General features: G+C 49.5%; 1 protein-coding gene across 1 annotated transcript; it reads right to left on the bottom strand.

The window, feature by feature from the left end:
- Nucleotides 1-988: 988 nt before the first annotated feature.
- On the bottom strand, nt 989-3094 carry LOC138471719 (zinc finger MYM-type protein 1-like). The gene has a single exon (XM_069609504.1). The coding sequence runs from the start codon at nt 3092-3094 to the stop codon at nt 989-991; it is 2106 nt and encodes a 701-aa protein (XP_069465605.1).
- Between the last annotated feature and the right edge of the window lie 11172 nt (nt 3095-14266).

The following is a 14266-nucleotide window of genomic DNA, read 5'->3' as shown; positions in this document are numbered from 1 at the left end:
GGCCAAATGTTTCAAAGTCTGTAAGGAACTTCCCAATCCTACTGCAGCCTCTTCCTCTACCGCACCCACATAGGCCCTTTGCTCGGCCACAGCTGCACACTTCACCACCAAAACACAGGACATTCGGTCTTCTCTCTCCTCTGCACTCACTCATGCACCATCATATCCTGGACCCCCTCGGCTGCCCCCACCACTCCCTTCTTCTCTCCTCCCTATCCCCTGTCACACCTGAGAAGGTATCTAGACAAGTCTGGTCTATGAAAGCTTCTTCCAAGCATGTGGACCACTGCCCCTCCAAAACCTTCAAGGACAACATTGAATCACCATCTCCAGCCTTGGCAGCAGTGGCAGATTTAAGGCAAAGGGCCCCGTGGGCAGCACCTGACAGAGGGCCCTAGGTGGGCGGGTCATGGAGGCGGAGCTTAGGGTGGGCGGAGTTAATTGAGGTAACAAGTGCACAATGGCAAACTTTAGGGACAAAAGCTATTTTTTATGAAGTTGTCTTTATTACAGTTGCCTAGGGGTCTGACTAACTGGAAACAGATGGGCCTCCTAAGCAGGCTTTGCTATCAATGGTAATATTGGCGGATGAAGCCTAAAGCTAATGTTGGAAATGAACATGCTTCAAGGCTAATGGCGAAAGAGAATTACTTAAAGCTTTTAAAGAGCGCCCAATTTCCTAGAAAAATGGCTCTAAGAAGTCTAGCTGGATCCAATGTTTGTAATTACAACTCTGGACATTTTTCACAAAAATACAGAACCTTGTGGAAATATGTCTTTAATAAGTACACATTTCGCAGTACAATAAATTCAGTATTGTGCAACCAAAAAAAAACAGTTCCTTGATAGACATTCTTGTGCAATAAGGGAAGTTAAAACACAATTGCCAGCTAAGCTTCATAAAATGATGCCCTACGCATACATAAAAAAATAAAGTGCAATGCTAGAAGTAAATAAATTGCCAGCGCCAACCAAAGGTCCCCAAATTTTATAGGAATACACTGCCTCTTCGTGCCTTTGCCTTTGCAAATGCTTCTATCAGTTTTGATAAATCTAAATTATACACAGTAGCTTGTTCAATTGCCAGAAGCGCCAAGTCACTTAGACGCTTCTGTGTCATGGTAGAGCGCATGTAGTTTTTCACACGCCTTAAAGTACTCATGCTCCTCTCTGCACTTGCAATGCCTATTGGCAGGGTTAAAAATATCCTGCACAGCATGGACATCTCTGGTAAGACATCTTCCAGAGAAGAGGAGATTATAAACTGCAGATAATTTAGCACTGTACTCGTGGGGCATGCACTCCCAGTTTTGACATGTTTCTGAACTTCAAAATAGTAGGTCTGGAATAAGACCAGGTTGCCCAGTAGCTCCGGGCTGAAGACTGAATATTTCTTTAGGAGGAGTTCAACTGGTTTTCCTAGCTCAACACTGCTCAGGCCTGATAACCTTTGGGGCTGTAGGAAGCCAAACAGTTCACTCACTTCTTGGAAGCCATTGCATCGCTCTCTCATTTCACCAAGCATGTTATCCAATACTTCAAAGTATCCTAGTTTATGTTTTTCCAAAGGTGAAAGTGCCACATCCCTTAAAGTTTCTCCATCACGCCTTGGTACACGCCTTTCACGTTGGACAGGGAAATCATTCTGTTCAAGCCCCATTGCTTCCCATTCTTCTCTGGCACATTTAATCAAATCAAAGTAGGCATCATCTGACCTTAAATTCTGAAGCTTCTGTATTGTCACTTTAAAAATTTCAGCAACCAAAAATAGGTCAATTGACTTAGACTGTAAGATGCGTGCCACAGCATCCATAACAGTGAGGACTTTCTGCCACCACAACAAGTTCAGATAAAATACCCAATCCATTGATAAGAGGAGTGTTCTTGCCTTCATTACATCCTCTCCATTACTTCGTTGGGCATGGGCTTCATCCTCAAGGCACTCAATTATGTTCAAAAAGTTCTCTTTCATAGCATCAACTGCCTTCAAACGAGCAAACCAACGTGTTTCACACAGGGCTTTTAAGCGCAATGGAACATGGCGAGGTTTTTTATATTCTTGCCTTGATGAACTAGGTGCGACATCATATAGTTCTTTTTCATTTTCTACTGCACTGGAGGATTCCTCTTGTGGAATTCCGCTGCAGTCTTCTAGATCATCAAAGTTACAAATGTCATCTAGTTGGGAATTTTCCTTTGTAACTATTGAGTCACTTTCCTGGGCAAGCGAAGTAAGGTGTTCATGGTTTTCTGATTTTTTCAATAAAAGTGCCCAGCGACGATTGGAAAATGCAAAGTAAGTGTACACTGATTGTATGACGGCAAAGAAACATTTGGTGGTTGGGCTGGCCCTGTTCTCTGCTGCATGTACCAGAACCAAGTTAATTTGATGAGCAGGGCAGTGTATATAAGGGGCATAGAGATGGTCTCCCAAATAATCTTTAATTTTTGCCTGCAATCCACCCCGTGCGCCCGACATCACACTTGCTCCATCATATCCCTGCCCACATAGATAATTACGATTCAGCCCATAGTCCCCAAAAAGAACATTCACAATGCGGGAACACAATGCAGCTGCATCTGCTTGCTGTATGTCAATGAAAGAAAGAAAGCTCTCATTGATGGTCACATTGTTTTTTTCTCTATCAATATGAACATATCGTACCAATATTGCCATTTGATCTACATGGGATATATCAGTCGTTGAATCGGCAATCAGTGTAAAGAATTTCGCCTCTTTGCACAAATCTAGGATTGACTTCCTAGTCTCCAAAGCAATCATGCTAATGAGCTCATCAGTTATGGTTTTGCTGACATACTTTATACGGCTTTGTGAGTTGAGGTGAGCATTAAAAGTAGGATTGTACCTGGCAATCAACTTAACAACCGTCAAAAAAAGTCCACAGTTGAGACCATCTAGGTTTTCCCGATGACCCCGAAAAGGCATTCCTAAAGTAGACAAACTTCGAACTATGTCTAAAAGAATAGTTAGCACTTCATGCCACTTCTTAGCTTCTTCGGAAATTTGTTTGTCAAGAAATGTTTCAATGCTTTGGTCATTGTTGTAAGCTAAAAAAGCTAAAGTAGCTCTCATGTGCGATTTGCTTTTTGCGTGTAGCATCATTGATTGTCCAAGACGCCGCCAATCATTGAAGCCTTGAACCCACTTTACATGTTTGGCTTCATGGTCACCCAAAAGCCAGCAATAATGGCAATATGCATAGTGATCTTTGTATGAGTAAGCCAGCCATTTCACTCTTACACTTTCATTTAATGCATTCTTTATGAAATAGGATGAAGAGGAGAAGTGACGCAAACTGGTATTTCTTGGATATTGGCCATCTGCAAAGTCTTTTTCTAGTGGTTGGCATGCACCATGAGAAACCAGAGCACACAGTTCAGCTTTCGTAACATGTTTGTAAAGCGCTTTATCTGTTACAAAAACAGATCTTAATTTATCACCCGGTGATTCCACCTCAGTGATACATTCATTCTCTGTATTATCTGCAGCACTTCCTATTTTCAAATCGGTTACAGAATTATTCTGGAGTACTTTTTGTGGGCTCATGTTTGTGATCACATCAACATGGTCAACATTTTGGTTTAGGTTAGTTGCTATAGTAGCCGTAGCTACCGGTGCACATTCATAGAGCTGTTGAGTGCACGCATACAATGGAAATGCCACAGCAGGTTCACCAATTTGCAGAGCAACTGAGGCCCCAATAGACTTTTGCCCCCCTCTTTCTGTACTCAAGCTCTTCTGACAATCTGTACTGGAAAAACATAATCTCCTCTGTTTTGGATCGCTTGCTGCAGAATTCAAAAGTAGTCGATCCTTATCTTTCCTTTTCAAAGCACCAGACTTGTGCCTGTAGGTGGTGGCCACGTCATTTCGATCCATTCTAGTACTATATCCTGACTGTTTCAGTAGCTGATGACCAATGCGCATGTGTACGTGGCAGGGCAAGTCTTAAAAAAGAAAGAAGAAAAATTGGTCCTTATTAACATGGGCAATGGGAAGACATCACACGAGGTGACATCACAGGAGGTGACATCACAGGAGGTGACATCACAGGAGGTGACATCACAGGAGGTTACATCACAGGAGGTGACATCACAGGATAATTCCTACAGCATGCAGGTTTGTTTTATTGAGGGGCCCGCTGTCCGGCAACTTTTGTTATAAAATAAAATCATCTACTCTCGACACACTAAACTCTAGTTAATGATCATTATTGGTTATTTTGTCAACCATTATATATAGACATATTCACATACAATAATCGCCCAACCAAAGTTGCCACTGATTTATCAACCTCAGAAGGATGAAAGGCTGAAGTCTCAAGTAACAGTGCTTTGAGGATATTGGGTCAGTTACGCTCCACAAACGGGGGCCTTGGAGAGGCAGGGGGGCATGGAGACACAAACGGGGGCCTTGGGGAGGCAGGGGGGCATGGAGACACAAACGGGGGCCTTGGGGAGGCAGGGGGGCATGGAGACACAAACGGGGGCCTTGGGGAGGCAGGGGGGCATGGAGACACAAACGGGGGCCTTGGGGAGGCAGGGGGGCATGGAGACACAAACGGGGGCCTTGGAGAGGCAGGGGGGCATGGAGACACAAACGGGGGCCTTGGAGAGGCAGGGGGGCATGGAGACACAAACGGGGGCCTTGGGGAGGCAGGGGGGCATGGAGACACAAACGGGGGCCTTGGGGAGAGGCAGGGGGGCATGGAGACACAAACGGGGGCCTTGGGGAGGCAGGGGGGCATGGAGACACAAACGGGGGCCTTGGAGAGGCAGGGGGGCATGGAGACACAAACGGGGGCCTTGGGGAGGCAGGGGGGCATGGAGACACAAACGGGGGCCTTGGGGAGGCAGGGGGGCATGGAGACACAAACGGGGACCTTGGGGAGGGAGGGGGGCATGGAGACACAAACGGGGGCCTTGGGGAGGGAGGGGGCATGGAGACACAAACGGGGGCCTTGGGGAGGCAGGGGGGCATGGAGACACAAACGGGGGCCTTGGAGAGGCAGGGGGGCATGGAGACACAAACGGGGGCCTTGGGGAGGCAGGGGGGCATGGAGACACAAACGGGGACCTTGGGGAGGGAGGGGGGCATGGAGACACAAACGGGGGCCTTGGGGAGGGAGGGGGCATGGAGACACAAACGGGGGCCTTGGGGAGGCAGGGGGGCATGGAGACACAAACGGGGGCCTTGGAGAGGCAGGGGGGCATGGAGACACAAACGGGGGCCTTGGGGAGGCAGGGGGGCATGGAGACACAAACGGGGACCTTGGGGAGGGAGGGGGGCATGGAGACACAAACGGGGGCCTTGGGGAGGGAGGGGGCATGGAGACACAAACGGGGGCCTTGGGGAGGCAGGGGGGCATGGAGACACAAACGGGGGCCTTGGGGAGGCAGGGGGGCATGGAGACACAAACGGGGGCCTTGGAGAGGCAGGGGGGCATGGAGACACAAACGGGGGCCTTGGGGAGGCAGGGGGGCATGGAGACACAAACGGGGACCTTGGGGAGGGAGGGGGGCATGGAGACACAAACGGGGGCCTTGGGGAGGGAGGGGGCATGGAGACACAAACGGGGGCCTTGGGGAGGCAGGGGGGCATGGAGACACAAACGGGGGCCTTGGAGAGGCAGGGGGGCATGGAGACACAAACGGGGGCCTTGGGGAGGCAGGGGGGCATGGAGACACAAACGGGGGCCTTGGGGAGGCAGGGGGGCATGGAGACACAAATGGGGGCCTTGGGGAGGCAGGGGGGCATGGAGACACAAACGGGGGCCTTGGAGAGGCAGGGGGGCATGGAGACACAAACGGGGGCCTTGGGGAGGCAGGGGGGCATGGAGACACAAACGGGGGCCTTGGGGAGGCAGGGGGGCATGGAGACACAAACGAGGGCCTTGGGGAGGCAGGGGGGCATGGAGACACAAACGAGGGCCTTGGGGAGGCAGGGGGGCATGGAGACACAAACGGGGGCCTTGGGGAGGCAGGGGGGCATGGAGACACAAACGGGGGCCTTGGAGAGGCAGGGGGGCATGGAGACACAAACGGGGGCCTTGGAGAGGCAGGGGGGCATGGAGACACAAACGGGGGCCTTGGGGAGGCAGGGGGGCATGGAGACACAAACGGGGGCCTTGGGGAGAGGCAGGGGGGCATGGAGACACAAACGGGGGCCTTGGAGAGGCAGGGGGGCATGGAGACACAAACGGGGGCCTTGGAGAGGCAGGGGGGCATGGAGACACAAACGGGGGCCTTGGAGAGGCAGGGGGGCATGGAGACACAAACGGGGGCCTTGGGGAGGCAGGGGGGCATGGAGACACAAACGGGGGCCTTGGGGAGGCAGGGGGGCATGGAGACACAAAAGGGGGCCTTGGGGAGGCAGGGGGGCATGGAGACACAAACGGGGGCCTTGGAGAGGCAGGGGGGCATGGAGACACAAACGGGGGCCTTGGGGAGGCAGGGGGGCATGGAGACACAAACGGGGGCCTTGGGGAGGCAGGGGGGCATGGAGACACAAACGGGGGCCTTGGGGAGGCAGGGGGGCATGGAGACACAAACGGGGGCCTTGGGGAGGCAGGGGGGCATGGAGACACAAACGGGGGCCTTGGGGAGGCAGGGGGGCATGGAGACACAAACGGGGACCTTGGGGAGGGAGGGGGGCATGGAGACACAAACGGGGGCCTTGGGGAGGGAGGGGGCATGGAGACACAAACGGGGGCCTTGGGGAGGGAGGGGGGCATGGAGACACAAACGGGGGCCCTGGGGAGGGAGGGGGGCATGGAGACACTCACGGGGGGCTGGGGCAGGAGGGGAGCATGGTCCATGGAGACAGTCACGGGAGCATGGAGACACAAATCCCCACAATAGCTAAACTTACCCGTTGTTTCAGTAGGCAGGAGACAGCAAACAGCAAACACCACTCGACAGCCTCGACTCGAGCAGCACCTTCTCTTCTCAGCTGGGCCCGGGCAATGGAGATTACTTCTTTTTCCTCGTGGGATCACACCGCCGGCACATAACACTGCGTCACTGTGACGTAGACACGTCTCCTGGGCCAGTCCTGGCCCAGGATTGGAATGAACCCGGAGTGTAAATGAAAGGGCCCTGTTGTGTGGAAGGGGCGGGGCCCTGTTGTGTGGAAGGGGCGGGCAAGGGGCGGGCCCTGTTGTGTGGGAGGGGCGGGCCCTGTTGTGTGGAAGGGCCGGGGGGGCCCGGGGCGGGGGGGGGCCCGGTCGCCTTTTGTTTGCCTAGCGACCGTTAGATCCGCCTCTGCTTGGCAGACCTCTGAAACCTCTCCTTCACCACTGGAGTCTTCCACACTTCTCTTGAGCATTCCCTTGTGCAACCTCTGCTCAAATGTCCCTCTGCTGACCCTACTATTCGGGCTATCACCCGATCTCCATCACTGCTTTGCTGGGCAAGCTCAGCTTACCCTCCACACTGAATCTGTTGGTTGTCTCCATGACCATCAGTCTGGCTTTAGAGCATCCAGGGGCATGGAAACTGCTCTTCTGAACACCCATGAAGAACTGCTCTCAAACCTTGACTCTAACTCTCCTCTGTTCTCATTCTTTTCAACCTCTCCTTTGCTTGGGCGTCCCTGATCAGACCCTGATCGGACCCTGTCATGGCTAGCATCTTTTCTTTCTGACAGTCCTTCCCAAGTAGGTTCTTTCTCTCTGATATCACTCTCTCTACTTGTGCTGTCCCCCAGGGATCTAATTTATCCCCCCTGGGTTCTCAATGTCTACATGGCCCCTTTGGCCCACATGATCTCTGCCATCACCTCCAACTTTCAGTGTTATGTGGTTGACACACAGCTCTCCTTCAGGGTACCCTCTGCCTCTTCCTCTTGCTCACTCATCCCAGACTGTCCGCAATCCAGTGCTGGTGTGCTGCTAATGATCTCTTCCTTAATTGAGACCTCTGCTCCTGTTTTTCCACTTTCACTCTGGCCGACCACCCTTGGTCCTGCACCCTCAACCACTAGTGAGGCAAAAAATCTGGGGGTCATCATCGACTCTACTCTCTCCTTCTCTTCTCACATCTCGGACATGTCCAGAAAGTCCCACTAGCAGCTGCACCTCCTCAGAGGTATTCTACCTTTTTGCCTCCCCCCAGGGGCTCACTGTCTCCAGAGATCTGGTTCTTTCCAGACTGGACTACTGTAACAGTTTCTTTCTCAACCTTCTTACCTCTACTCTCCAACCTCTTCAACGTATCCAGAACAGAACCGTGAGACTTATCCTTGGCCTTAAGCCCAGGCACTGCATCTCCCCAGTGCTGAAATCCCTCCACCGGCTCCCTGAGGCTGCAAGGATCAAGTTAAAGTCCCTCTGCATACTCCACAAGGCTTTCTGGGGCCGGGGCCGGGGCCCCTAACACCTACAATGCTCTCTTCCTAAATACTCTCCCTCCAGAGCCCTCCACTCAGCCTCCTCCAACTCTCTGCTGGTAAGCCATTTTTCCAAACAGAGATTTGGGGGTAGACCCTTATCCTCTACAGCGTACCTGCCTCTCGCTGTCTTGAGCAGGACCTCCTTAAGTTCCGTAAACTCCTCAAGACATTCCTCTTCTCTTCCTCTTTCTCTCTCCCTCACCCTTGCTAACCTCCTTCTCTTCTCTCCTTCTTCCCTCCCTCATTCTCTTCCCCAATCTGCTCAGTCAGCTGACTTATTGCCTAGTGCACCTCCAGAGCCTCACAGGTCCCAGGCTCCCCCGCCAGTCCTGCACTTGCCTGCGGGCCTCTGCACTCTGTCTTGCATTACTGCACTCAGAATACATTCCATGAGAGTGGCACCCACTCTGCAATTAACCCTCGCCTCTGCTGGACTGGGCACACTTGTCCCCCTCCCCCCTACCTTGCAATTCTGTCTGCGCACTTGCACAACCTTGAATGTACTAGGCTTAGCATGTTTGTCTGTCTTGTCCTCCTCTCTCTCCCCTCCATAGCTGGTTATACCTGCATGAATAGGCGTATTGATGACCAACCTTTTTTGTCTTGTGTGTTCCTCTCCTGCTCCCCCCACCCCTTCTTCCCCTACTCTTTGTCACACGCTTATACTAGTAAAAATGCCACGGCATAGTATGCTAGTTATTGCTGTCAGATCATTCAGAATCTTCAAGGCCTACGAAGGAAGATAATATCCCCTTGTTCTCTTCCTGCTTTGAAGCACTTTGAAGAGCTTTGAAGCACTTCACTTGCGTATAAGCGATTTACAAATAAACAATTACAATTAAAATTACGAATCTTATCTGTTGGTTGAACATGTGGCTCTTTTTATGTTGGTCAGACTATATGCAAAGCTAAATTGAGATGCTACAAGCTTTGTTCGAATGTGCTCATAGGCAACATGAAATCTGTTGTGGCTCGCCATTTTTTGTCTAAACTCCACAAAGTGTCACAATTGAGATTTCAGATCCTAGAGGTTCGGTGTTCTAGCACCTTGAAGCATCTTTTGTGCTAGATGGAATTCCAAATAATGATCTCAGACCAAATCATTGGACAGACTCAAGGACTATGGCAAAGTACTAGTTTATTCTCTTTTAATAAAGGAGCAAAAACTGACAGGAATCGGACTGATGCATGCACAATCACACAGTGCTTGATTACATGAAGGTCTTATACCTCAATAGGTGTCATCCATGATGTAATTCTACATGGCAAATTCCAAAAATGTATTAAGGGAACATACCTACATATAGAACATATACGAATGAACACATTTTTGGCTGCTCCTTGTCTGTAGGACACGCATTAAACTACCTCTAAATACGTATAGTACTGATTATAGCGGACAAAATGACTGTGGATTGCTCTATGCAACATTGTGAACTGGGGTGTTCAACCCAGCCCTTTAAGACGAGGTAGCAATAGTTAGAGACAGATAGAGATGCAGACTATTACTCAAACATCAATAATCAAAACTGACTCAGGAAGTTGGCAAAGTGCGACTGTTTTAATGTCAATTATCTAAAACAGGAAGTTACAATAAACAACGCGTTCGCTCGATCTTCACACTCAATTCACCACATGAAAAAGCAGGTTATATACTAAAAACTCGTCATCATTGACGTCTACCTATTTTGCAAACTACAAAAACCTAACTGGAATGGTGATGGACTCACACGGAACATCTAGGTATTCATTCCATACTGGTCAGGGAAGGTGAGTGGGTCTTTAACATCAGGTGGGGCAACTAAGTCCTCCTCTAGTGCAGGTCACTGCGGACGTCATCAAATACACAGCGTCCCATTGGTTATACAAACTATAAGGCTCTCTATTACATGTCCCTCTATAATTGGTTGGCACCATTGTACCCCTCTGTAATATAACTCCTACGTAAGCAGCAGGCAGGCTGGCACACAGGTGCTGGTGGACTGGTCGTAAACATAGCTTCCCACCAATTAGCTCTGGCATCCATCATCTGTTACGCTCACCTGGTATCCACAGGGACGCCACTCAGCCCTGGCTGGAATACTTGCACTCTAGAACCCTCTCCCTTGGTCCCTTGGTCCCTTGGTAATGTTTCAGATGAGGGTATGTCCTGCAATACAGGAGAACTGGATTCAAGACTTAACTGTCTCTGGTAGGTTGACCCCCGCCTCCCTTGGACTCAAAACCTTCCCTTAGACCTTCTCCTCACCTTGATTCTTTGTGCAGTCCACTCTCCGTCCTGCTTCTTGGTGCAGGGGCACGTAGCTGGTGCAGGCATGCTGTGACCTAGTTTCTTCACTGGTGCGGGCCCTGTTCGAGTCCAGACCTGCTGTGACTGCGACTCTGACAAAAAGGTAGGTTTTGCTGCTTGACAGTTTTGCTATTCTGCTCTTTCTTTCTTGTCCCCCTTTTGTTTGTTACTAATGTCTCTGCTTCTTTCCTATAGGTGTGGAAAGAGATCTAGGCATTGGCGTGCTGATTGAAGAGGAGCACGAGTCGGTAAGTGAATGTGCGGTGCGTGGCGCTATTCCGTAAATGAATGTGTGGTGCGTGGTGCTATCCCGTAAGTAAATGCGCAGTGCGCAGCACTATTTGTCTTTTCTTTTGCTAACCTGTGTCTTTCCCTTTTTTTGTAGGCTGCTGTGATGTTCCGGAATGGATGCTGACCGAGGGATGACTGAACCAGGTAAGAATCTTGTGGTTTTTGTTGTTCTTGAGCAGGAGTGAGTAAGCGCTCACTAATGCTATCTCGCTCTCTTCTTTCCAGGTTACGGTGTCCGGAGAAGGATGCAGCGGCAAGATGCTGGTGTTCTCTGACTCAAATATCCTCAGGTGGGTGGAACTGCAAATTGGGATGGGTCGAAGGCAGGATGCTACTCACAGGTAAGTGCAGTATTAATGATGTTCTTTTTCTTTAAGGTGCGCGGTTTCAGGATAAGGCAGGCAACAGGGAACTCTGGAGACCGAGCAGGACACGGTGAGCCTTACGCTGCAAACCGCAGAATAATACGAAGCGTGTTCCTCTGCTTGGGTGTAGCTTATATGGCCCCAGGTATCTCAAGGCCCGACCACACCCAAAACACTAGACCGCATAGCTCAGTTCTTTGCAACTGAGCTATGTGGGTGCCTCCATGTTGAATAAAAGTCTATGAAGAAGTCCAAACCCTAATGTTATCTTCACATTAAGTATGAGCCTGGCACCAAAGGACCAGGACAGACTCCAAGAGAGTCTTTGACGAGATGTCAAGGCCTTTGAGGCCACAGTGGAAGGCTGTAACCTGGCTCCAACTGGGAGGCTGACTTGCCTATGAGGGTTATGGATAGGGATCCGTGAGAGAGTCCAGTCTGCTGCAGTGTGAGCAGGAGAGAGGAGCTGCAGCTACGGTCTACGGTCTTTGTTTCAGTGTGCCAGTGTGCCTTTAAGGAAAAAGGCACAACTGCCTTTAAAAACATCAGAAGAGCGCGGAGCGCGCGCGGAGTCCGTGAGAGAGTCCAGTCTGCTGCAGTCCGCTGCAGACTGCCGCGGCTGTCGTCAGAAGTTAAGTCTATAGGTAAGTGACTTTCATGGGGGACAATAGGCCGTGGACAAGGCTTAAGTTAAAACAAACCCAAATATCCTTGCCTCTAACTAACAGTAAAATCATGGACACTGAATTGCATTCAAATAGAATTATTAGAAGTGACCTTGAAACGGAAAGTGAAGCAAGACAAAGTCAACCCCTCGAAGAAATCGAGGGAGGAGCTGAGAGTAGCAGGTCGAGACTGACCAATCCCGTACTTTCAGCTACTCCAACCGCCACTTTAACCGTCCAATGCTTCACGCCCACAACCTCGGAAGAGTGTACAGATGGCGCAACGCCGGACTCGATAGAAGCCCCACCTTTTGTAGAGCCCGAGACGGCGAACGCGCCGGTTTCCAATGAACTTGCAACTGAACTTGCTCCAGCCAAGACGCAGGTCGACGTATGTAGAGCCACCATTATAGCTAATTCAGACGTGGAATCATTGCCAATACCGAAGCAATTAAATCTGCATGATCAAGCATCGTCTGCTAATGCGAACGTACGCGAGTCTGCTGAGAGTTTAGTGGTATTGAAGAGCAAAATGGCAGGAATGGCAAAAGCCTCCAGCAAAGCACGCACTGAATCTATGAATTCATACGCACAATTTATCAATGATGATAACGACAGCAACGGCAGGAACAGCAGTACCGCTAGGATAAGCATAACTGAAGACAAAAATCCGAGGAATGGAACAAAGCACTTGGAAGCTGATTCCAGCAGAGACAATGAGACAATAGAAGTGATAGAGATAAATGCGGAGGCATTTCAATCACCATTCGATGTAACAGACAACGAACTGCTCGCACTCGAAGTGCCACACATTGCACTTGATCCAAATTTACTGAAATTCACTTTTCCACTATCTACCAAACCACGAGAAATCCATCGGACAGAAAGTACGCCAAAACTAAAAACCTTAAATGGAGCCAAGAATTGCAACCAAACTACGGCAACCACGATGACAAGCAATGAAAATGTGTTAAATCCCTCACAGTCACTAACTAGTGGCAACTCAGTATCCGGTGCAATAAGTAGCATCCAGCCCTTTGGTCAACAACAAGGCCTCTGTAATGAATCACAGCTAAAAGAGACAGATCTGGCAGCGCGAGAAGCACGCCTGACAAAAAGACTCTTAGCCGATTTCGAAGAAATGAAAGACAGATTAACAGCAAGTTTCACTCTTGGAGCCTCAAGTAATAACAGCACTACGGAAACTGTCTCCGACATAAATTTTGAAGGCGACCAAGAACGAACCATCAGCGACAAAGCGTTAGGTCTGAAACAGACATCCTTGGATCAGAAGCGCAAAGCAGACCGCCTCAATTTAAATCCAGCAATTGACACAACTCCATGCCCAAAAAGCCATGGAACTCACTCTTGCACTATCGCCAGTACTCGCCCAAAAGCGCAAAGACAGGGGGCAAAAGCAATTGATGTGGCAATCCAACAACGGCCGAAAAGTACTCCTTCAATCACTATGAACGAACAGAGTACTTCAAGCAAAGAGAACACTGGCAGCTCACACTGTAAAGATTCTGATTTAAAATCGAACCTATCAGTTGCGGCTGCCATACAGATCCATAACAACGTTTTGGCTGCAACTTCTCTTGCCTTGATTCCATTCATAAAACTTTATGAAAGCCTGAATGAATCCTCCCAAAACAACGGAGCTATCATGTGACACTTAGATGACAAAATAAACAAAATCGAAACTGAATTCGTGGCTTTTCAATTAAGACAAGAAGCCGAAAATACTCAGTCTACCGAACACATGAGCAGGCACTTTGAACAACTGCTGATGGAACATAAAGGATCCAAAAAACGCATTGAAGAAATGTTTGAAAAATTAACACAAATGCAATCACAAGTAGCAGAGAAAAGAGATACCACTAAGGATACTAATGGAAAAATAGACATAGGGATACAATGCACATTGGACGCAGAAACACGTGACACAGGAAATGCAATTAACAATTCAATCTTAGTCACTGGTCCAATCTTGCAAGCTCCCACTGACAGAACAGGAAACAGCTCATCCATGGCTCCGAATAAACGGCCTAACGGAATCACGCCCGAGATAAACAAGATTGCTAATTTCTCAAATCAATCTCTGGCAGAGGGAATCAGTGATTCAACAGCTGATTCGCGAATCAGATGCAGCGAGACAAACCCGAATATGGGGAAGAGTTCCGAGCAGCCATCATGTTTCTTCGCAAAAGCATCATATGGCATTTTCAGCGGCCCCGCCAAA

This window comes from Ambystoma mexicanum, chromosome 8 (genome assembly GCF_040938575.1).
Source record: "Ambystoma mexicanum isolate Mex_15411 chromosome 8, UKY_AmexF1_1, whole genome shotgun sequence".
Taxonomy (NCBI): Eukaryota; Metazoa; Chordata; class Amphibia; order Caudata; family Ambystomatidae; genus Ambystoma; species Ambystoma mexicanum.
The sequence above is the reverse complement of the archived record's forward strand: the minus strand, read 5'-3'. Positions and strand labels throughout refer to the sequence as shown.